At 40.1% G+C, this 26656-nt stretch overlaps 1 protein-coding gene across 1 annotated transcript in view; it reads left to right on the top strand.

Annotated features, from left to right (window-relative positions):
* cdk19 (cyclin dependent kinase 19) overlaps window positions 1-26656 on the top strand; it is a 183082-nt gene that overhangs the window by 105472 nt on the left and 50954 nt on the right. Inside the window, exon 5 of the mRNA XM_057823686.1 lies at window positions 13070-13127. Within this exon, the coding sequence (XP_057679669.1) occupies window positions 13070-13127 (58 nt within the window). The remainder of the gene's footprint in view (window positions 1-13069; window positions 13128-26656) is intronic.

Below are 26656 nucleotides of genomic sequence, written 5' to 3'. Positions count from 1 at the left end.
TAGCTGTAAAAGATCCAAGATCCAAGATCCAAGTTAGTGACATAATTTGCCGGATGACACTTAATGACATAAGCATTCAGTAATGCCTATGATGGTGTCATGTCATAATTATGACAGTCTTATGACGCCGCTGTCAAAGTGTTACCTGTTAACCCAAATAAATCAACAAATACAGTGTTTCCCCTAGGATTTTTTGAAGCTGCGGTGGTGGGCTGCATCAGAGTCAGACTGCCTCACCATGTCGTGCCATGGCAAAATAGCGTCATATCATGCCTTTTTTCCCCCCACATTTTGTTTCCCAAAAACAACTATAACAAAGATCTATTTGAAATATTTCATGAGCCAGACTAATGTCGTAGCTCTCAGCTACGGTTCATGTACGTAAAATGCATAGATGATTACAGTTACATTACACTACGTAATAATACGACTGTTTTTTCCTCGTAGCAATAGGATGACTAATATTTCGAAGTCCTTCTTTTTCCTTTTATTTGGCCCAAATATATACTACATTAACACAATAATAATACTTCTGTTCATGGACCAATGGCGTAGGTTTGCATAGGGACGTTAGGGACATAACACTAGGAACTTTTCAGGATGCTCAAATTGTCCCCACCAAATTTTAAGCAACCTTTTTGCATTATATAATGAGTTCAGTTATAAGGTCATTTAGATTGTCTTCACATATTTTGTAAGTATATAATTGACCCTACCATTATTAAGTGAATTACTTTCATTATGTTCAGACTTACACCGACACCAGTTTTTTTTCCCTCAGACCCACGTTTGATTGGCAGATGACTAAATTCCCTTGTTTTCAATCTACTAGAAATAATTAAAATCATCTGCCATTGCTTTAAGTAAATTTTACTCAGATTTCTAGAAATAAGATTATTTTCAGATAGCTATATTTTAACACTTTTTTAAGCAAAAAAAAAAAAAAAGCTTAAATCAACAAGTGAGATGTTCAAGATGTTCAAAACATTATTTGAAACATTTTCCCCCTTGATTTTGGTGAAAGATGACCAACCTTTAGATGTATGGGCTTAATAAGAACAAATGGTAATATTTACTTTAAGTAAATTGAATAATCTGACCCAGTAATCTGTTAACTAGTCTTTAACACTCAAAATAAGATGGAGAAAGTTATTCAAATAGATTTCAGAAAAATCATCGTATTAAAATGTTCTAAATAGGGTTGTTCCGATCATGTTTTTTTGCTCACGATCCGATCCCGATCGTTTAGTTTGAGTATCTGCCAATCCCGATATTTCCCGATCCGATTGCTTTTTTTTTTTTGCTCCCGATTCAATTCCAATCATTCCTGATAATTTTTCCCGATCATATACATTTTGGCAATGCATTAAGAAAAAAATGAATAAAACTCGGACGAATATATACATTCAACATACAGTACATAAGTACTGTATTTGTTTATTATGACAATAAATCCTCAAGATGGCATTTACATTCTTAAAATTCTTTCTGTGAGAGGGATCCACCGATAGAAAGACTTGTACTTCTTAAAGGATAAATGTGACTTTGTATATTATGACTAAATATTGTCATCTAGTGTATTTGTTGAGCTTTAAGTAAATGATACTGTAGCCATTTAACTGTTCTGCCCAAATGCTTGATGGGAAGTGCAACCATGACTGTGTGTAGTGGCACCAATTGATATATCTTCTCTGCATTGGGAAATAACATAGGGTGTTAAGAAACAGATCAACCACTACCTTTCTTCCCCACATTGCTTCCCACGATATTTCTAATTGTTGAGAGAGGGATTGTAAGGTTTTATCCAATTAAAAAAAGGCTCCAAAGGCTGCCAAAATTCTCTACTCATTTTACGCTGCCTTTTAAAACGGCGCCATTATAGATTGAACACATGCGTGAGTGGGTCGTGCAGCGCATGAGTTAAAAATTTAAACGTTATTACCGCCGTTAACGCGATAAATTTGATAGCCCTACTTTAAGCCAAAACTAAAGACTCTTAATGAGTATAAGACATTTTGTCTGTAACGTTAAATACACTTAGAAAACGATTTAATTTTATATATATACAGTGGTACCTCGACATACGATCGCTTCGACACACGATCTTTTCGACATCCGACGTAAAATTTGACTCGCCATTTGTTTCTACATCCGACGACATGCTCGAAATACGACGACATGACAGCACTGCAAACGAACGCACGGTGGATTTTCTTGTGTGAGAAATCAACACAGTTTTTAAAAAAAAGTTGATACAGTTGGAGAAACAAGGAAAAAAAGTGATGCTTACCTTTGAAATGAAGATGCAAGTTATAGAAAAATATGAGCTTGGGGTGCGCGTCCCTGAACTGGCTCAACAATACAGCTCCATGGTCCTCTTCCGACCACCGTTCGCCACTATTTATAAGTTAAGGTGACAATTATTATTGTGGTAACATTGCCAAGGAAATCGCCAGCTTCGTCACGTTTTTATCATTTATTTAAGAACTTATCCAACACAAAACGCCCATTGTCTTAAGCAGTTGACTGCTCTCAAGAAAACGAAAGTATTATCTCTACCGCACCGACCTATCTCACTGCGACGTCAGCTTCGCGGTGCGTTCAGGGACAGTAAAAAGTGTCCGCCATATGAGAATCAGATTCGTTACATTATTTACAGGAATAATTATTAATTCTTCTTCTTATTATTATATTATTCTGAATTATTTATTTATAACTTATTTGTTTTTCTATGTTTAATTGCCATTTGTAACAGTGGCAGCAGTATTTATTAAGAATTTAGTGTATGGTTTTAGGCTTTGGAACGAATTAATGGAATTATAATGTATTCCTATGGGAAAATCCTGCTCGACATACGACCATTTCGACTTACAAACAAGGTCCTGGAACGAATTAAATTCGTATGTAGAGGTACCACTGTATTAAAAAAAAGGCATGTCCGATATTTTTTTGCCGATTCCGATACTTTGAAAATGACGTGATCGGACCCGATCGATAGGCATCCCGATCGATCGGGACATCTTTAGTTCTAAATTTGCAGTGTGAAAGTTGGTACGTCAATACAGATTTATTTTTGCATTGATCATTTAGCCTATCTATTAATTAGGTTCAAATTGGTGGTGAGAAATGTAGCCTTGACCCCCGTTCACCCAATCTGTTGGGTCTTCTTATTACGGTAATGTCCATCCCCAGCAAAAAGTGTACATGCAGGTTATGCTGTTATATCGTCACCACCAATATTAAGACCAAATCTACGCCCTTGTAATGGATCCATTTCAAGGAGTAGAGGGAAATTCTAATTGCCGTGTAAAGAGATTTACTAGTTTCGGTGAAAACGTGAATATTTTGTTGTTGTTGTAGTTGTTGTTCATGAACTCCATTTTCACACAAACGCTCATTGAGGTACCAATTAGCTTAGCAAGGAGAAGTATGAGAGTCATTTTTCGAGTGTCCCAGAGCTCACGAAACTCGGATAAAAAGAGCACATTTATCAAGGCCTGCCCTTTTGCTATTGAACGCGTTGTTGATATATTAGCGCGACGGCGCTCTCCCCACCTCTCAGCGCAATTTCATTCGAACTTGCCATTCCGTCCAGGACGGCCTGCTTACTTTCGCCGAAAAGTCCGATCCAAAATACTGTAATGCCCCGGATGGGGGGAAGAAGGAGAGGAGTCTGTATTGGCTTAGCCACTTTATTGTGGCAACAATAATAAAGAAAAACAATAAAAATATAACAGTGGGCTTCTGTGACATGCGACCGCTATCTCGCTTCCTTCTACGTCACAGCTCCTCCTCCGATCGTCTCTTAAGGGGGCCTCGCAGAATTAAGGACATTACAATCCACAATGAATAGGTTGCCGCTGAAACCTTCACACTTGGCTGCCGCTACTTTGAAACGGCCTTAATTTTTTTTTCTTCTTTTTTTTAATTAAACCTCTCTTTTGCACGGCGTGACAGCTTTTATTTTGGTGTGACGGTGCGCCACAATAAATAATATGTACGGGAAATCCTGAAATAAGCCGCACTGGACTTTAAGCCGCAGGATTCAAAATGAGGGGGAAAAAAGTAGCGGCTAATAGTCTGAAAATTACGGTATTCAAAAGTTAGTTTTGAAAGGCAATCATTTCATATTTCTTTAAAACTTTGAGTACCGTATTTTTCGGACTATAAGTCAGAGTTTTTTTCATAGTTTGACTGGGGGTGCGACTTATACTCAGGAGCGACATGTGTGAAATTATTAACACATTATGATAGCATTTCACATGTTATTTTTTGTTTTGGAGTTACACTGATGGTTTAGTAAACTTGTTAGCATGTTCTTTACGCTATAGTTATCTGAATAACTCTTAATAGCTATGGCCTCGTTCGCATTCTGCCTTTGGCAATGTGTGTTCAGTTATTAACTTTTTTTATATTGAAATGCATGCTTTTAGTTTGTGACGCTTTCACGCCCACATGGTGGCGCACTCGCACTTGTTTACGTGAAGAAGAGCGCTCACACGCCAGAAGAAAACCAACAGCTACGCAGCTCTGAGTGAGTGGGCGAGTTAGCGAGAGAGAAACACGGCTGCGAACCTTCGTTCATTTTTTATGCTGTACAATATCTCTGCAGAGGCAACGCCTGTGTGTATCATCTCTTCTGTTGTTGTTGTGTGTTTTTCGCCCGCGATCGGACACTTAGAGCCAGTTGTGTGCTTGTTTGAACGATGTGCTAATGCTAGGAAACGCATGCTAACCGTTTGTGTCATTGCTGTAATAGCACCTAATTATCATTTATTTACTTTGATGCGAACCTGTTTGGTATCGAGGACGAAATTGATTCAGCAAATTATACGGACGTTCAGCATTGTCATTTGGGAGTTTAGCTCGCTGTATAGCCGGGACCGAGCCGTAGTGTCCTGGTGAGGACAGTATATTCGCATTTCGTTGTTCATGCACTGTACACTGTACACTTATTCAGCATGTTTTTCTCTATTGTATTTTTATTAGGGCTGTCAAACGATTAAAATTTTTAATCGAGTTAATTACAGCTTAAAAACTAATTAATCGTAATTAATCGCAATTCAAACCATCTATAAAATATGCCATATTTTTCTGTAAATTATATATATATTCTGTAAAATAAATTGTTGGAATGGAAAGAAAAGACACAAGATGGATATATAAATTCAACATACGGTACATAAGGACTGTATTTGTTTATTATAACAATAAATCAACAAGATGGCATTAACATTATTAACATTCTGTTAAAGCAATCCATGGATAGAAAGACTTAAAAGATAAATGTTAGTACAAGTTATAGAAATTTTATATTAAAACCCCTCTTAATATTTTCGTTTTTAATAAAATTTGTAAAATTTTCAATCAAAAAATAAACTAGTAGCCCGCCATTGTCGATGTCAATAATTACTTACACAATGTTCATGGGTGCTGAAGCCTATAAAATCAGTCGCACCCAAGCGCCAGCAGAGGGCGGCAAAACTCAATAAAACACAATTAACAAGTGGGCATTTCACCCTACTGTCATTTAAATTGCGTCAAATATTTTAACGTGATTAATTAAAAAAATTAATTACCGCCTGTTAACGCGATAATTTTGACAGCCCTAATTTTTATATTAAATTGCCTTTCAAGATGACATATCTGTTCTATGTGTTGGATTTTATCAAGTAAATTTCCCCCAAAAATGCGACTTATACTACTCCGGCGCGACTTATATATGTATTTTCTTCTCGTCATTGGGCATTTCATGGCTGGTGCGACTTATACTCAGGTGTGACTTGTAGTCCGAAAAATACGGTAGATTTAAAAAATAAAAATAAAAAACAGGATTGTTGTTATTTTAATAGAATTAAGAACTTTATGGCTATACATGATTTTTTTTTTTTTTTTTGAAGCTTGAAGTATTTATTATTTGTGCACTTTTGTACTTGTTATCCCAGCTACTGCCACAGCTGCATGATATTCTTCATTGTTAAAACCCAATCTAATCTGATTTGATAACAATGTACTTCAGTTTTGCTATTTAAGGCTGGTTCATTCCCAGGGCTTCCTGCCATTGTTGCCACCGGGGTATTGTAATTCTCATAGTTTTGTTATCGTATTTGCCTTTGTTGTCAAAGAATATCAACTGCGAGCTTTTTATCAGAAAAAAACGAATCAAACTGAGGTGTATTGTTTTTAATGGTCTTGCTGCTGTTTAATGTTTAGTTCCCACGCACAGTGGGAAATTTCAATAAAAATAGCGAGGATACACTTTGCTCTATTTATTTCATTCATTCAAGCATTTCAGTGAAGTAAGTAGACGGCCAACAAGCATTCTTGCGGCTATACAGCATAATATGATTCCCCTGGTGTGTGGCATGTTTTGCTTCCCCAACACGCTGAAGCTCATATCAGACACATGCTTTGCATTGCACCACTGCATGTTTCCCCATCCCCCACATGTCCTCCTCCTTCTCTTATGTCCCACCCACCACAAGCTACACCAGAGGGGCTCACTACCCTCCCAGCCGCACGCCCCCACGGGGGTTATGTAACAGCCCCAAGCTTGTGCTGTCAAGATGCTAACTGAGCAACTCTGCCGACCACAGCAAAAGGCTCTGGACTGTACCAACTCTGACTTGTACAGGGAGGAGTCCTGAAGGTGATCTATTGCTGCGGTGTATTTGTGTCTTCCCGCAAGGAATGCTCACTGTCACAAAGATTGCAGCAACAGAACAACCGTGACGTAACGGCTGTAATGAACTATTAATGGAGTAAAAGTGTGACTAGTTCTCACTATTCTTATCAGGCATGACACCATAGATGGAGTGGAATTTTGCAATGGCATTAGCCGTAAGAATAAATCATTACAGTTAGGGGGTGGTTTTCTCGTAGTGTGTTATCTGTCCACATAGACTTCATCATCATCTCATAGTGGAGTCTATGCTGTCCAGTAACGCAATCAGTTAGTTGAAATTAGCAGCATTTATTTTAGATACAGTGGGGCAAATAAGTATTTAGTCAACCAATAATTGTGCAAGTTCTCCTACTTGAAAAGATTAGAGACGCCTGTAATTGTCAACATGGGTAAACCTCAACCATGAGAAACAGAATGTGGAGGGAAAAAAAACAGAAAATCACATTGTTTGATTTTTAAAGAATTTATTTCCAAATTAGAGTGGAAAATAAGTATTTGGTCACCTACAAACAAGCAAGAATTCTGGCTGTCAAAGAGGTCTAACTTCTTCTAACGAGGTTGAACAAAGCTCCACTCGTTACCTGTATTAATGACACCTGTTTTAACTCATTATCGGTTTAAAAGACACTTGTCCACAACTTCAGTCAGTCACACTCCAAACTCCACTATGGCCAAGACCAAAGAGCTGTTGAAGGACACCAGAGATAAAATTGTAGACCTGCACCAGGCTGGGAAGACTGAATCTGCAATAGGTAAAACGCTTTGTGTAAAGAAATCAACTGTGGGGCCAATTATTAGAAAATGGAAGACATACAAGACCATTGATAATCTCCCTCGATCTGGGGCTCCATGAAAGATCTCACCCCGTGGCTTTAAAATGATAACAAGAACGGTGGGCAAAAATCCCAGAACCACACGGGGGGACCTAGTGAATGAGAGATGAGGCTGAGCTACAGAGAGCTGGGACCACAGTAACAAAGGTTACTATCAGAACACAATGTGCCGCCAGGGACTCAAATCCTGCACTGCCAGACGTGTCCCCCTGCTGAAGCCAGTACACGTCCAGGCCCGTCTGCGGTTCGCTAGAGAGCATAGAGAGCATTTGGATGATCCAGAAGAGGACTGGGAGAATCTGTTATTGTCAGATGAAACCAAAATATAACTTTTTGGTAGAAACACAGGTTCTCGTGTTTTGAGGAGAAAGAATACTGAATTGCGTCCGAAGAACACCATACCCGCTGTCAAGCATGGTGGTGGAAACATCATGCTTTGGGGCTGTTTTTCTGCAAAGGGACCCGGACAACTGATCTGTGTAAAGCAGGGGTGTCCAAACTTTTTGCACAGGGGGCCAGATTTCGTGTGGTAAAAATGTGGGGGGCCGACCTTGGCTGACGTCCTTTACGTAGAACAATATATTTAAGCAAATTTTAGCAAGCCATTCTGTGTGTCACATTTGCTTTATATATATATTTTTAATTAATAATTTCAATAATCTCGCACCTCACCTTTGTGGCTTTTTCTTTCGACTCCTGGGCTCTTGCAAAATTCTGGTGCTGTAAAATTAAACTAGCTTCAAGTTGCTTTAGTTTCTAGCTACGTATCTCTCCTGTAATCTTGTCGTACATGTCAGCGTGTCTTGTTAGGTAATATCGCCTTACATTGAACTCTTTAAAAACAGCGACTGTCTCTTTGGAAATAAGGCAGACACAGTTGTTGCGTATTTTAGTGAAGAAATAGTCCAACTTCCATCTATCCTTGAAGCATCGGCCGTCTTTTTTTTGTTGATTGTTGCCATTTTAGGAAATTGGGAGAAAAGGGTCACACAGGGTAATGTTGCTTAAAGTATTGCTGCCTTTTAGTGGGTAAATGAGGAGCAGCATTTAGTGGGTAAGCTACTTCATATGCTGGTAGCAGTACTGCTGACCAATTTATTAAGTCTGTGTGCGGGCCTGATGTTATTGATTTTATGACAGAGGCTGGGGGCCGGATGAAATTTGACCACGGGCCGCATTTGGCCCCCGGGCTGGAGAGCATTTGGATGATCCAGAAGAGGACTGGGAGAATGTGTTATGGTCAGATGAAAACCAAAATAGAACTTTTTGGTAGAAACACAGGTTCTCGTGTTTGAAGGAGAAAGAATACTCAATTGCACCATACCCACTGTGAAGCATGGGGTGGAAACATCATGCTTTGGGGCTGTTTTTCTGCAAAGGGACCAGGACGACTGATCTGTGTAAAGGAAAGAATGAATGGGGCCATGTATCGAGATATTTTGAGTGAAAATCTCCTTCCATTAGCAAGGGCATTGAAGATGAGACGTGGCTGGGTCTTTCAGCATGACAATGATCCCAAACACACAGCCAGGGCAACAAAGGAGTGGCTTCGTAACAAGCATTTCAAGGTCCTGGAGTGGCCTAGCAAGTCTCCAGATCTCAACCCCACAGAAAATCTGCAGAGGGAGTTGAAAGTCTGTGTTGCCCAACGACAGCCCCAAAACATCACTGCTCTAGAGGAGATCTGCATAGAGGAATGGGCCAAAATACCAGCAACAGTGTGTTTGGCCTCCGTTATTACCACAAAGGGTACATAACAAAGTATTGAGATGAACTTTTGTTATTGACCAAATACTTATTTTCCACCGTGATTTGCAAATAAATTCTTTAAAAACCAAACAATGTGATTTTCTGTTTGTTTTTGTTTTTTTCACATTCTGTCTCTCATGGTTGAGGTTTACCCATGTTGACAATTACAGGCCTCTCTAATATTTTCAAGTGGGAGAACTTGCACAATTAGTGGTTGACTAAATACTTATTTGCCCCACTGTAGATATCAGTGACTTTTTTTACAGACGCCAATTTTTGCATTGCGACGTAATTTAAATGTTTAAAATATGCGAGTGAACAATTTTTTAAAGTGTTTTTTTTCTTTTTTTAGACTAAATATTAGACATCAATTAATGATTCTAAGCTAAAAATGACAGACATTTCAAATAATAAATACGATTACTTACCTTCTTTTTATGGCTAGTTTGAAACAAAAACGGTGGCGCGACGTCTGTATACGGGGTTTCCAGGGTAAAACGGACAAATTAAAAATAGTTCAAGGGCTTATTGCTCCATGAATCTGCTATGGCAGCATATAGACATATTGTTCTATCAAACACAACAGTTCTTTTGGCTTAAAATACAGTATCTTAGAGGGGTGCAAGAGCAGAAACTGCTTTTTCAGCCTTTTCTGTGTTTTCCGCCATATAGCGTACGTATATGTATTATTTCAGTTAAAACTTATTTTGTTTTTGACAGGAAAAGCGTGGACTCTCAAGAAGTACTCATTAATTGCCAATAATGTCATGTCATATTGTGGGCATGAACTACAGATCTCATTATTAGTGCTGTTTCCATAGCAACAAGAATGTCGGTCAGACAGATCAGCGTGCAACAAGCTAAAGAATTCACATCCGCACAAGTACTCAACGGGATTTAGGCAGGAGGTATTTTATTTGCCTTGAACAGTGAGCAGCTGCGAACATCAAATATGACATTTAAACAGCATTTTTCCTTGTATTTGCCCCTTGGTGACCACTGGAGTGATATATTTGCGCCCTCGCAGATGTAAATAGTAAATACTGCTTGGTGAAAAGTGGAGGACGTTTTCAGGCACGCTGGCCTAAAATTGACAGTGTTTGTTTTTTAGTTGTTAATTTAAGTGGTGTAACAATATTTGCACAAATAATATTATTAAAACCATTTCTACTCACACAGCTTTAAAATTGGTTAAAACACTCTGAGGATGGATTTATTCTGCATAGTTAGTAAATGTCGCAATACTCTTATACACTGCTTGCTAAAAGTATTGGCACCCCTGCAATTCTGTCAGATAATGCTCAATTTCTCCTAGAAAATGATTTCGTGATACATTCATTTATTTTGCTTGCAATGAATGACCTCAAAAAAGAATGAAAAAAAAAAATCATTTGTAGGGTGCCTTCTCCAAACTGCCATTTTTAGATTTCTCCACAGGTGTTCTATGGGATGCAGGTCTTGACATTGCTGGCCACTTTAGAAGTCTCCAGTATTTCTCTCAAACCATTTTCTAGTGCTTTCTGAATTATGTTTTAAGTCATTGTCCTGCTGGAAGACCATGACCTCTGAGGGAAACCCAGCTTTCTCACACTGGGCCCTAAATTATGCTGCAACATTTGTTGATAGCCTTCAGACTTCATAATGCCATGCATACAGTCAAGCAGTCCAGTGCCAGAAGTAGCAAAGCAACCCCAAAACATCAGGGAACAGGGAAAGTTCTCATCTGACCAGAGAACATTCTTCCAAAACGTTTTTGGCTTTTTCAGGTAAGTTTTGGCAAACTCCAGCCTGGCTTTTATATGTCTCTGCTTCAGAAGTGGGGTCTTCCTGGGTATCCTACCATAGAGTCCCTTTTCATTCAGACGCCGACGGATAGTACGGGTTGACACTGTTGTACCCTCGGACTGCAGGACAGCTTGAACTTGTTTGGATGTTAGTCGAGGTTCTTTATCCACCATCCGTACAATCTTTCGTTGAAATCTCTTGTCAATTTTCTTTTCCGTCCACATCTAGGGAGGTTAGCCACAGTGCCATTGGCTTTACACTTATTGATGACACTGCACACGGTAGACACAGGAACATTCAGGTCTTTGGAGATGGACTTGTAGCCGTGGGATTGCCCATGCTTCCTCACAATTTTGCCTCTCAAATCCTCAGACAGTTCTTTGGTCTTCTTTCTTTTCTCTACACACACAAGGACAAAGGACAGAGGTTTAGTCAACTCTAATCCATTTTAACTGGCTGCAAGTGTGATTTAGTTATTGCCACCACCTGTTATGTGCCACAGGTAAGTAACAGGTGCTGGTGAATACACAAATTAGAGAAGCATCACTCTTTTGTCCGGCCCAATTTTGGAGTTTTGTGTAAAATGATAATGATTTAATTTTTTCCCCCATTCTCTGTTGTTTTTTCATTGCAAGCAAAATAAATGAAGATATTACTACCAAAGCATTTGTAATGGCCATCATTTTCTGGGTGAAATTGAGCGTTATCTGACAGAATTGCATGGGTGCCAATACTTTTGGCCAGCAATGTAAATCTGGAATATTTTGTTGCTTTTAAGCATTTACTGACAGAGATATACATCAAATCCCTCCATCGTCAATGGCAGTCAATGAGTTAATAATTAGATTGGAATAAATAAATACATTTGAAAAACCTGATCTTTTTCACCCGATTCCGACCTTTTAAAAATAATGCAATCGGACCCGATTTCCGATCACATAATCAGGTCGAGGATATCCATAATATCAATGATAATTTAGAGAATTTCTGGAAATAGTGCTAACTAGAGATGTCCCGATCGATCGGGTCCGATCACGTCATTTTCAAAGTATCGGAATCGGCAAAAAAAAATATCGGCCATGCCTTTTTTTAATATATATATATTTTTTAATTAAATCGTTTTGTAATTGTATTTAACGTTACAGACATAATATGTTACACTCATCCAGAGTCATTAGTTTAGGCTTAAGGTAGGGTTATCAAATTTATCCCGATAACGGCGGTAATTAATTTTTAAAAAAATGTTTCACGTTAAAATATTTAACGCAATTAATGCATGCACTGCACGACCGACTTACGCATTGTTGCGCTCAATCTGTAATGGCGCCGTTTTACCTATATAGAGAGATAAAAGGCAGCGTAAAATGAGAAGAGTGAATTTTGGCAGCCTTTGGAGCCTTTTTTTAATTGGCTAAAGCCTTACAATCCCTCTCCCTACGATTAGAAATATCATGGGAAGCAATGTGGGGACACAATGTGGCAATTGATCTTTTTCTTAACAGCTTATGTTATTTCCCAACGCAGAGAAGATCTATCAATTGGTAGCACTACGCACAGTCATGGTTCCACTTCCCGTCATGCATTTGGGCATGGCTACAGTATCATTTACTGAAAGCTCAACAAATACACTAGATGGCAATATTTAGTCGCAATATACAAATTTACAAGTCTTTCTATCCATGGATCCCTCTCACAGAAAGAATGTTAATAATGTAAATGCCATCTTGAGGATTTATTGTCATAATACACAAATACAGTACTTATGTACTGTATGTTGAATGTATATATTCGTCCGAGTTTTATTCATTTTTTTCCTAATGCATTGCCAAAATGTATACAATCGGGAAAAATTATCGGGAATGATTGGAATTGAATTGGGAGCAAAAAAAAAAAGCAGTCGGATTGGGAAATATCTGGATCGGCAGATAATCAAACTAAAACGATCGGGATCGGATCGGGAGCAAAAAAACATGATCGGAACAACCCTAGTGCTAACATTTTTTTCTTTCTTCTACAGAAACCAGCTAACATCTTGGTAATGGGAGAAGGACCTGAACGAGGAAGGGTTAAAATCGGTGAGCTGAATTTAAAAACAATTATTTTTGTGTGTTTGAAAACTGAATATATTTTGCATTAATTATGTGAGAAGTATTCAGTATTAGAACAATAAATATTAAATTGACTGTATTTTCTGAACAATGATGTTAAAAGCGGTTGTCCATTTTCTAATAAACATAGAGACACGTTGTGTACAGTCTACAGGCTGATGGAAGTAAATTGGAGTGAAGCTATAACAATGGTCAATATCATCAATTTTAGGAATTTGCAGGGTTATTATAAGAGTTGAAGGAATCTGACCTTTTAGCCAGATTGCTGGAATCACGCCAGCCGAACCGCCGGACCCGCACTGGAGCAGGTCACACGACCCGGTCCTGCGAGACCCCGACAACCCGGCCAATAGGCCAAACTTTGCGCGTTCACCTAGGTCTTACCCTCTTGTACTGACTCCATTTTGAAAGCTGGAAGAAGGCTTCAAAACACACGTTTACAAAATATTCAGATCGACAGCGATCAGACAGCAAGGCAAACAGCAAATAGGTCCCTGACAGAGAGGCAATTCTGGATCCAGGGTCAGCAAAACAACAAGCACATTGGAATATCCCCGAGAAGCGACAGTGGTTTGCTAAATGTTCAGTCTTTTTGAAGTCTGCGGTACGGTGGGCCGGACGAAGGGTGTGCCTGGGTGTTCTTCTGTTGCAGATTTGGGTGCTCGAGTTTGTGCGTCCCCGTTCGTTTGTGGGTCATGGTTAATGAGGCAACTGAGGTGGGGGGTTCGGCCTGCTTTGACGTCTGAGAGAAGCCGAGCTATCAAACTTTGAGTTGTTTTCGTTATCAGGTGTTGTGGTAGTACAGGACGTCCCGCCATTTGTTCTGGACTGTCCTGAAGAGCTGATTGCAAGATTTGGTGTTGCAGACGTGGGCTTGTAGTTGTCTTGCCTATCAACTGGTAGTCAGCGTCAATTTTGCTCAGTCAGCTGCATGACGCATGCGTTGGGCTTGCGTGGTCAGTAGGCGTCATGTATCTCTTATGCCCGATGTCAAAAATGTTCTGCTTATTTTCTTTAAACTATGATATAAATGCTATTTATTTTATATTGGGTACATTAGAGTAATTCAAACAGTAAATACGAGAAAAAAGATTGATTATATTAGGTGTATTAAAGTAATACAAACAGTCGAACGGTAAATACGAGAAAAGATACTATTCCCTTCAGAGTACGTCATAATCATCATGCAATATGTCAAAAATGAAAAACTCTTGCTTGGACACGTGTTGAACATCAAGTTTTATTTCGTTGTGTTACAAGCCGATATGAGAATTCCTCCCAACCACGCCAAAGCATGTCACGGTCCACCAAGTTGATTGCAGCTGTTAGCCAATCTTTCATGATTCATTTTCACTGGAATTTGGGAACATAGATTTGGTCAATCAGCGATGGATTGGTAGGATAAGTGCTAAAGCGCTCTGCGCTCGACCTGCCAGATCCCTGAGACCTCAGAGTTTAATGTAGTGCCAATAATATTCAATAGGGGCCTTGACCTGAACGAGAGGACAAGACTTTCTTTGTTTTTGACTAACTTGGTCTTGAAATGTATTTGGAAGTTGGCGATAAGCAGGTATTTTCCCAAGGGTCCACGTGATAAACTGGAATAGTTGTCAGGAGACACATCAACATACTAACCTCAGTCACACTCAATATTATTTATTTTAGTGATGCACGATAATACATTTTTCAACCGATACCGATAACCGATAATTTCCTCCTCATTCCAACCGATAACCGATAATGTCAAGCCGATAATTCTATTAAAAGATTTATGTAAAATTTTAAAGTATACACAAAAGAAAATATTACTGTGCAAAAATATAATTTATTGCTCTTTTTTTCAACATAAAATATGAACAAGTCGTCAATTCAAACATCTAAATCAGGGGTGTCCAAACTTTTTGCAAAGGGGGCCAGATTTGCTGCGGTAAAAATGTGGGGGGCCGACCTTGGCTGAGGTTCTTTACGTACAACAACAATGTATTTAAAAAAAAATTTTAGCAAGCCATTGTTTCACATTTGCTTTTTTATTTTAATTTCAACAATCTTAAACATGTGTTTTGGTTCCTTTGACACACTCATATCACATGCAGATGAATATTCACTTAACTTTTTTTTCTTAAACAAACTAGCTTCAAGTTGCTTCAATTTCTCGTAGCGTTCCTTCCCTGCAATCTTGTCGTACATGTCAGAGTGTCTCGTTTGTTAATGTCCCTTGACACTGAACTCTTTAAAAACAGCCTGGCAAATGAGACACAGTTGTTGCGTATTTCAGTAAAGAAATACCGTATTGGCCCGAATATTAAGACAGCCCTGATTATAGGACAACCCCCTCTTTTTCAAGACTCAAGTTTTAAAAAAGTCTTTTGAACACCAAATAAATTTTTATACAGAAAATAATTACAGTAAATCCGAAACAAATGATTAAAACAATATATTTGAGAGAAAAAGCATGTTATTTTGCCTCATTCAAATCTTAATATCTGAACATTTAAATATGTAAACTAAAGTGCCATCACATTCGTAAACGAATGGCTTCTGGTTTTTGAAATATAAATAAACCGATGTTTTGTGATAAAACAACAAAATTGCAATAACTGCATTAGCCATCAAAATGAAGTCTAACTGTAACTGTAGTCTTGAAAAGACTGAATAAGGAAAAACATTGCAATAAAATAATGCAAACTGGTTAAACTTGAGAGTAGCTGAGATCTGTCATGACAGAACATCGCTTCAGTGATATCTGGCGCCATCTAGTGTCGTGAATGGGTATAATGTCTAGACCACGAATATAAGACGACCACCAATTTTTTAGTCTTATTTCAATGGAAAAAAACACCATCTTATATTCGGGCTAAGACAGTAGTCCAATTTCCACCTACCCTTGAAGCGCCGGCCCTCACGGTCAACTTTCCTTTTATGGTTTATTGTCACCATTTTAGAAAATTGGGAGTAAAGCGTCACACGGAGTGATGTCACTCACAGTGCTGCTGCCCTCTAGTAGGTAAATGAGGAACAGCATTTAGTGTAAGCTACTTCATATGCTGCTCAATTTATTAAGTCTAGGTGCGGGCCAGACGTTATGGGTTTTATGACAGAGGGTGCGGGCCGAATGAAATTTGACCAAGGGCCGCATTTGGCCCCCGGGCCGGACTTTAGACACGTCTGATCTAAATAATGACAGATTGTCTAACATTGTGTAATGGTAAATTTTTGGCAACAATTACTTACAGAGTAAATACCTAAGTTGCACAAAAATGCCTTTAAAAGTAAGCCATTCCTAACATATATAACATTAATACACTGCAAAACACACCTCCTTAAAACTAGTCAGTTTTAAGTGTAAATCTATTGGCAATAAGTGAAATTATCTACCATCGCTTCAATTGTATTTCTCTCAGATTTCTTGGAAGAAAAATAGCTAGCTGAAAATAATCTTAACAGCCTTGTTTTAAGCAATACATTATTATACTTAATCCTAAAAAAACAAAAACTTGGAAGAAGGAAAGATTTTGAATAATATTTGTGGCTACAGAATGTTGATTTAAGAATTTGATTATCTACTGTGACTGTAATTGATCAGAGAAATAAGTTAAATAATTTGAAAAGTGATTGCTAACGTTATATGCTTTGTTGCACACTGTGAAAATGATTAACTCAAAAGAGCGAGATGTCATGTACCCATTCTGCAGCGCTTTGTTTACATTTGCGGCTTTCACGACATTTGCTTTACAGCAGCTAAACGGATACACGGCAGGACTATTTGGACGGAGTTGGAGCTCGCATCCGCGTGCGTGTTGTTTTGTGCCTGAGTTTTGTTAAGCCGAAAATAAAGGCAGCGTTACAAAGTCATCTTTTTTTTTTTTTTTTTTTTTTTTTTTTAAACCTGTCCTGTTCAGCTGTTTGACACAGAGAATGGAAGTCTAAGTGCCCAGATTCTGAACAGTTTTAATGTTTCACATTGAGAGTCTGACATACTCCCATTGTGATCATTCAAAATACCTTTTTATTATGACAAAGCAGCGAACAGGAAGGGATTATGGGGGGACAGAAGAAAAGAAATACAAGAGAAGAAGGAAAAGAAACACATACACAAACAACAACTAGAAATACATTGAACATCTAAACTAGTTACTAATATGCTGGTGCTATCGTCAGCGAGATGTATTTCCGGTTTACACCATGTGGGGGCCTATTGGCCAGTGAAAGAGGAGAATGGGGGTGGGGGTGTCTATAAGCCTATAAGCTAAGTGATTGAAAGGGGTAGAGTGTACACAAATCAGTTCTGTGATCTAGAACCCAGTAATCGTGTGAATCTCTTATGAGTAAGCCCGTTGGCGACCAACCCTACGCCGCCGCATCGCCAATCCCGGCACCGGGACCCCCGACCCGAGAATGCCCTACCACATCCAGCAGCACGCAGGCCCCACCGGGCGCGCGACAGCCACGCAGACGGGCGGAGAAGCCGCGCGGGCGCCAACCCAGGGCCACAGCCCCCACCCAGCCAGCCCGGGGAGGGAGGGAGGGCGGGCGCGGGGGCGGGGGGCCATGCGCAGCCCATCCCTCCTCCCGCAGCCCAGCAAAGGAGCCATCGTCCCCCCCCTGGGACCCAGGGTGGTCCCCCGGGCCACCCGCGCACCCATCAACCGGCCTTCAGGGATGGCAGGAGGGGACGCACCACCAACCCCACGCCTACACCCACCCCCGCCCGCCCACCCGGGCCACGAGCCACAGCCCCCCAACCGGCACGGCACGCCACGGGACCCCCAGCGGCCCACCAAGCCCCAGGCAAGGCAGGGTCCCCCGCCGGTGCAGGCGACACCCCGCTGATACACCGGCGCCCAGTCAGCGACCCGCGACGGAGCGCAGGGCGGATGCCCAGCCAGAGAAGAGAGGGGAAGGCGGAGGCAGGAGAACGCCCAGGAACTGCCACGGGGCGATGCAAGATCGGAGACCCGACCCCCCAACCTACTCCCGTGGCCGGCAGCCGAGGCAGAGGGGAGGCCACACCCCAGGAGCCACGCCATATAAAAAAGTGTGGGACCCACCTACCACCCTATTACTGTGGCTGCCAGGTTCCCGACTGGCAGCCATCACCCAGCACCGTGATGGGGGTGTGAGGGGAGGGTACAAAGTCATCTGACCGCTCGTCATTTTACATACTGAATACATTATTGGCTGGCTGACTTCGTTTTCTCCATGTTAAATTATCATCGAACCACTGTGCCGTCATGATAAGTTTGCTTACTGGACATCACTTTATCATGAAGAATGGTGGTCCTGTAAACTGCATTATTTTTTTATCCAGGGCTTTGGTTCTCGGAACATTTCGGTAAAAAAAACAGACCGTGTCTCGTCTCGGCGGCGGCAACTACGTTCGTACCGGATAATCCGCCCGCTCCGACTGGTTCGCCGCGGCGTATTCAAGTCCTGGCTCAGAGGCTCGCACGCCGTGGGGGAACGCTCGAGAAACCGGGGTGTTCGCCGGAGGTCCTGAAGCCGGGAAATCGGGCTCGGCTCGGCCCGGCCTGCCCCGCCTACGGCGAGGCGGCCTGCCGGACCGACGGGCTCCGTCGGAAGACGGCTACCTGCCGACTATCGGTCTACAGTCGTGCCGGTGTTTAGCCTTAGATGCAAATTTACCACCCGCCTTGGGCTGCATCCCCAAACAGCCCGACTCTGTATTGTCACAAGCCCCGTAGTTTAGCTTGTCTTTACAATAGCCTTAGCATTCCCGCTAACAGCAGCCTCGTATTCGTTCCAAAAATCTTTGTGACGCAGTTTTAAACGGCTGCTGGGTTAGTGGTTTTGAATGAGGACGCTTTCTTTCTGCCTGGAACTTCTACGGCACATGTTTTGCAGATGGCGAGAGCGTCGTTTTTTTAGTAACAGCCGCCATAATATTCAACTACTTCTTGTCGTGTAACTCCGCCTCCTCAACCCCTCCTCCCTCAGGGGGTTCAGAGAGGGGAGGGGTTGAGGAGGCGGCGTGCTGAATTCTTCGGTTGCGCACATTTGGAGGCTAAATCAAGTATATAATTATCAGATTGCATTATCGGTTGAATTTTTTTATTATCTGGATTATCTGTGTGACGTCATAATTGCCATTATCGGCCGATAATTATCGGTGACCGATATTATCGTGTATCTTTAATTTATTTATTATTTGTATATGTCTTTACGTAAATAAAGTAGTAAATTGTATTTTTAGGATAAGCAGTGACTATACCTTTGTAGGGCTGTCCCAAACGACTAATTTTCTCCCGATTAGTCAGCCGACTATTTTTACGATTAGTCGACTAATCTAATAATTAAATTTTTTTTATTTATTTATTTATTTTTTTACTAATTTACCAATGAAATTTTTGTTGACGCTTATCAATTCACAAAAAGCATATTGGAACACTCAAATCATTTATTAAAGTACAAATAAACACGTAAATAACAATAATAAATCACAAATAAACAATGAGTTCAAATGCTGATAGAATTAACTAGTGTAGCATTCCGATTGAAAAGATGGTCTCTTAAACTGATGGTTTACAACTTTTATTCCATCCTTGATGTAAACACACTGTAAGAGCTACGGTGCACACAAATAAAGCAACACAATTAGAAATTAACAAAAACTTTTCACCTTTTTCCTTTTAAACCTTATTTATATATCAATGAATTGCCTATATGAATTGCCTTTACCTTATTACCTTATCATTGACAATCTCTCCCATGAGTGCAATCACTGTATATACTGTATATATTTATGACCTTTTAACCTTATATAATTTTCTATACCATAAAATAAACCATAACATGAAATAAACCTTTCAATTAGCATTAAGAACAATACTAATAGCACTTATAGGCCCATTGTCAATGAAACATTATTATTTAGTAAGGCGACAGCACCCTCTGGTGTACAAAAAATGAAAAAAAAAATTACAGACTGCGTGAAGGCGCTTGAGGTGTTTATTCACGGCCGACGTGCAGCCAAGCTTGGCACTGAAGAGACAGGACAGAAGAGTGTACTCTCCTTTGTTTCTTTGAAATAAGTCAATGTTTTGGACACTCTGGTGCGCTTTTTTTGGCTTTGTGCCGCTTTCCCCGCTTGCTAACAGCGCACCCGACGTTCTAACTTTCCACGTATATATAATTTTAACCCTTCATTAACCGTCGACGGGATGTTGTGCTCGTCGACGGATTTACGTCATCGATGACGTCGACTATGTCGACTAGTCGGGACAGCTCTATACCTTTGTAGATGTTGTCCAGTTATGGCCATAAATAGTCCTACTGGGACTGCTGACACTAGGGATGGGAATTGATAGGATTTTTACGATTCCGATTCCATTATCGATATTGCTTAACGATTCGATTCTTTATCGATTCTAATTTTGGGAAACAGAAGAACAAACGTTTTGATTAGCATCGAGTTTGTTTCATCTGAAGTCACAACCTTACAAACTCACAACGAGATCAAAAGAGGCCCAAAACCTCAATGTTAACTGTGGCAATATGTGGCAAATACACAAGAATTTTACTAAAACATTTTTCTAATAGAAATAAAAAATAATGGTATATATTGGCATATTGGTCGTAATCTTTCCCGACGCAGTTATCTCCACCTTGCAATGACCAGGCATGAAAATGGGTCAGGGGTTAAAAAGGTGACAATGGTGTGGAGGAAATATGTTTATCAATGTTTAGCAATGACATTTTTGTTGACGCTTATTAATTCACAATAACATTTTGGAACAATTAAATTCTTTGTTGAAGTACAAATAAACATGTAAATAACAATAATTAATCACACATAAACAATGAGGTTAAATGCTCATAGCATTAACTAGTGCATAAGAATGGAATGTAAACAGATTCAGAACACTGACTTAGCCTTTCCAACATTATTCAAAACAATTCTTGAAAAACTATCTAGCATTAATATTATAATATACTACTATATATAATAGTATTATTGTAATTATAATAATTATTCATTGCCAATCATATTTTTCATAAAGGGTGTCATTTTAAAGCTATTCTTAGTGTAGAATAGTGTAGTATTATAGCATTTACATATTATAGTATTAATTCTGAAGTATGTGGGGTTAACTCCAGAAATTGCTATTTATATGAACGTGGCGTGCTTTTATTTTGAAATGTACACCGGAAGTACGTTCGCTAAACCGCTAACAGCTTCACACATCGCACAAAATCACTTTTCGTCATTGCTTGTGGTGTCACTGTCACTCATAGTTTTTTGTTCTCAATTTTTTCGTTTGCAAATGTTAACCAGCGATTTTTCATGTTTGAAGTGTCACCTTTTAACCGCAAGTTTGCGTTTAGGAAAAGACTGCCAATGTTTTATAGCAGGCTAAAGTAGGCTGTCTTTTTTTCCCCCCATTAGTCTCAATGTAGCAATGCTAACGCTTACAGTGTTTAATATACACGTGTCCTTATTTTGTATGTCTGAACCAGGGGTCGCGTTAATCGAATATTTTCCGTCGTTGACCGATTTTTTAAAACGGTGACGGAAAAAACTGAAGCCCATCCGTCATTTTGACCGGTTGCAATTCACACCCCAGACCACAGGGTGGCGAGTGAGCATATTAATTAGCTATTGTCTCTCTTGACGCATGACGTCGTTGGCCTTACTCTGAAAAATGTCAAGGCAACTAAGTGTCCGAAGTTTCTTCAAAAAGCCCCAAAACGACGATGGTGTTGATAAAAGAGGTGAAAAAACAGGGACTGCACAAGTGGGCACGCAATTCAAGTCCATGCGCACCAGGAGGAAAGTGTGAGACGACGTTCAGGCCACAGAAGGTGAACTGTTAATTTCATTGCTCCATATGCTACATATGGTAGGCTACCTACATACTGGGGCCACAGTCAGCTGTTTTTGTCACTGCGGAGAAAAAGTTACATATTCATCTGCTTGATGTGTGATGGCACGGTGTGGATTCTCTGTTAAGCTTGTTCGGACAGAATATTAATTTAAAATGAATGAAAACTAAATACTATTGAATATGTTGAAGCGGTATGCAATGTTAAGAGTCTTGTTAGCTGTAGGCGCACTATCCTATTCCCCTCACTATCCACTCGCGGGGGCCTGCGCTTGTCAGTGACGTTCCTTATTCTCGCTATATGATTATGCAACTTTAACATTTGTTAATAATACGCTCTGTGTGTAGTATCATCCATCGCTTTTCCTTTTTAAATGGGCACTTATAAGCGAACGCAAGAAGTAACAACGGGAGCATTTTTAAACAGGCATTTCACGGGAGAGCATTTCGACTCTTCGGCCAATCATATAGCGAGAGCGAGTGGATAGTGAGGGGACCGCGCGCGGCTCTTAAGTGTCTCTGTCACGTGACTGTCGTATCGCGCTCGGCCAAATGGACACACAAGTACGGAAGGTGAATTATGCCAAACAAAGGGTCACCACAATGTCATCATCATCATTTTAAAAATTTAAGTGACGGGTAAAAATAGATTATGACCGGATTTTTATGACCCTGTCAGTCAAAATGACAGACAACGAAAAAGTCTAGCGCAACCTCTAGTCTGAACTGTAATTCTATGGCGTTTTGATTACTAATAAACATCTGTGAAATGAAGTCAAATAGTCATCTACACGCACACACAAATGTATGCATGCACGCACGCGTTGATAAAACGCAGCCGTGAAAATTTTCGTCATTTTTATTTATCTTGCGACAAATGGAGTGATTTCATATCGCGACAGGATTAGCAACATTAATAAAACATGTCCTCTTAAAAATGTTCTCGGATCTACACAATTCAAGTATGTCACCCTCTTTGACTTCAAAATGGCGAATTTAGCCGAAAGGTGAGTGATTTTCATGCGTGAATGACTGCTTGTTGTTATTATTCCTCGTGAAGTGAAGAAACAGTTTCGAGCGTTTGAACCTACGTGTTGTCATTGTTATGTTTACGGCTGCAATGCTCATGCTAAACCATCGTAACCTTTCATTTTCACCCTCTTTCCTGGTGAAATGTAGCCAAACTTTGGAACAGTGGTTCTCGGCTCCATGCTAGTTTGATGCGTCCAGGATGCGTCTGGACACAAGACGCGTAACGTCACGTGATGATGCAGTACGCGTCTTTGGGAATCGTTAAAGGGATCGTTAAGGCTTTTTATCTGGTCTTTGCCTTTTTGGCAAAGCCAGATAATGTTATTCTGCGACTTTATTATTATTATTATCTGGTCTTTGCCTTTTTGGCAAAGCCAAATAATGTTATTCTGCAACTTTATTATTTATTTATTATAATTATTATTATTATCAGGGGTGCACATATTTTTTTTGCCCAGGTTCTCAGAGGAGGACCTGGAGATGTGACTTGGTCCTCATTGAGCTTGAGAGCCGACCCGCCTGATGTGATAAATTTATGACAAGCTTTACTTAGAGCCAATTAACTTTAATTAATTATATTAACAATTAATGCTTGGTTAACATCAACTGGCACAACAAAATTGCAATTACTTTGAAGTGAAATGTAAAGAAATAAAAAGCACCAATTCAAAATAAAGGGCATTATGCGGCTCCCACATTAACTCCAAGCCTTTTTAAAAGTGGGATGTCCTCCTCATAAGACCTCATTGAACGTGCATGTTTAGCTTTGTAAAATGCGAGCAAAAACACGTTTGTCAGTGCATGTCGCTGTTCATTACCTTTATTCCGCCACTTGTCCATAGGGCGATTGGGGTCCTGTTTGACATCGATAGTTTGCTTAATTGCCACATGCTCTCTGTTTTTTTCGTGCTTTTCAAAGTTTGGATGACTGAAATTCTTTGACCCTACCAGAGGTTGCGCTAGACATTTTCGTTGTCTGTCATTTTGACTGACAGGGTCATACAAATCCGGTCATAGTCTATTTTTACCCGGCACTTAAATTTTTAAAATGATAATGATGACATATTCAATAGTATTTAGTATTCATTCATTTTTAATTAATATTGTAACGCTTGCTTGGCGGCGAAAAATTAGACACGGAAGTCGTGGTATTTTTCTCCCTTTTTACTCTGCTTACCGCCAACAACTCCGCCCCCAAAGAAAAAGAGGCAACGATATAGACCCCAATCACCAACGTCACACAATGATCTGAATTGTGGTTGTCAGCCCAAAATCTTCTAAATATATATTAAATGCATCTTACCAGATATAAAAAGACTACTACATAGTCTGTGGTGATCGTTTGGTGCCCAGATTTCTTGTCGAATTACAGCAGTCCATCTCGCTCTCATCTTCGGGTCTCTCAGAATACGGTAGAACTTCAAGTCTCTCCGTCTATCTTCTCTGTTACAGCAACCAACCGCCACACACGCCTTCACCATTTTGATTATTAATATTAACGAGCAGAAAAACACGCCGTAATAGGAGGCATGTACGTAGCGGTAATGTGTAAACATGACGAGCTGACACACAATATGGCGGCCCCGATCAGGGGGGCGGAGTTGTGACGTCATGTGATTGGGGTCTATACACAGGCGGTAATCTTGTCCATCAATTGGATGACGCGCTGGCACACCAGGTGCACCAATATGAACCTCGCGTTGATGTGTCAATCACGGTGCCGCCGCCAGACCCCGGTGACGCTACAGTATTCTGACAGAAGAGCCAACGACGTCATGCATTAAGAGAGACAATAGCTAATTAATATGCTAACTCGCCACCCTGTGGTCTCACTGGTCTGGGGTGTGAATTGCAACCTGTCAAAATGACGGACGGACTTCAGTTTTTTCCGTCACCGTTTTAAAAAACCGGTCAACGACGGAAAATATCCGGTTAACGCGACCCCTGGACCCTACATAAAATGCGCTGCTCTTATCGGCGACATTGGGATTCTCACGGCACATTTTGTACCGCATTTCCGTGCGAGCATCATTTGCTTCTAGCCATGGTACCTCCTGTAGCCACTTTTCAGCAAAAGTCCTTTTTTTTCGGTAGCTCCGGTGACGTCTCTGTCGTCTGTCTGTCTTTTGACGGGGGTGGGGGAACACGGAAGTAATTACTCAGTGTGGCCTGCCGCTTCGACATTTTGAGAAGTTATTTTCTCGTGTCCGCCGCAAATACAGTGGTCCGCCATCGGTACGCAAAAGCGTATGGAAGCCGTTGAGGGCCAGCGCGTTTGTCTACGTCCGCGCATGCGGACCACTTATGTGCACCCCTGATTATTATTAATCATCTTATTCTCCGCGTTTTTTCGGCGCGCTGCACAGCCTGTATTGCACCGATTGGCACCGTTCAGGTATCGATACGTCTGGAATTTTCGTGTGACTGTGGCTTTTTGTCAAACAGCCCCGAAAAATTTTCCGTTTTCACGTAAACGCCGATTTTGTTAATTAAAACATTAGCATTGCTACATTGACTCTAATGGAAAAAAGACTTAACCACTTTAGCCTGCTATAAAACATTGGCCGTCTTCTCGAAAATGTAAAGATGAAAACTCGCTGGTTTACAGCATTTGGAAACGATGCAAAAAAAGAAAAGAAAAAATCTATGACTTATACCACATGCATGTCGAAAATTGAAGACAAGTGCACTTTTTTTTACTGAGTATAAAGCTTACGGTTAGTGGCTTAGCGAACATACTTGCACGTCAGTTTTCAACATGTAGATAAAAATTTCTAGAGCTAACCTCATACTTCACATTCTACACTAAGAATAGCTTTAAAATGACACCGTTCATGAAAAATCTGATTGGCAATGAATAATTTGCCTTCAAATTTGCCAGCATGCGCACTTTTCAGGACAAGATGACATTTTGAATCAAATAAACACTTTTAACGGGCTCTAAATGGCAGAGAACAAAAATGACGTTGGGTTTCTCCCCTATTTCATATTCTGCACTTACAGTGGTATGAAATAGTAATTGAACCTTTTGGAATTTTTCACATTTCTGCATAAAATCACCATCAAATGTGATCTGATCTTTGTCAAAATCACACAGATGAAAATACAGTGTCTGCTTTAACTAAAACCACCCAAACATTTATAGATTTTCATATTTTAATGAGGATAGCATGCAAACAATGACAGAAAGGGGGGAAATAAGTAAGCGAAACCCTCTGCCTCAGGAGACTTAAAGAGCAATTGAAACCAATATTTACCAAACAATTTAAGTGAGGTGTGTCCCCAATCACTGATGAGTGGTTTAAAGCTGCCCTGCCCACTATAAAACACACACCTGGTAAAAATTGTCTTGATGAGAAGCATTGTCTGATGTGCATCATGGCTGGGTCAAAAGAGCCGTCTAAAGACCTGCGATCAACGATTGTTGATAGTATAAAGCTGAGAAAGGATATAAAACCATCTCTAAAAGTCTGGATGTTCATCAATCGACAGTCAGAGAAGTTGTCTACAAATGGAGAGAGTTTGGCACTGTTGCTTCTCTCCCAAGCAGTGGCCGTCCACCAAAGATGACGCCAAGAGTTCAGTGCAGAATACTCAGAGGTAAAAAAGAACCCTAGCGTGTCT

The sequence above is a fragment of the Corythoichthys intestinalis genome, chromosome 19, assembly GCF_030265065.1.
Source record: "Corythoichthys intestinalis isolate RoL2023-P3 chromosome 19, ASM3026506v1, whole genome shotgun sequence".
Taxonomy (NCBI): Eukaryota; Metazoa; Chordata; class Actinopteri; order Syngnathiformes; family Syngnathidae; genus Corythoichthys; species Corythoichthys intestinalis.
This window is presented reverse-complemented; position numbering and strand designations above follow the sequence as displayed.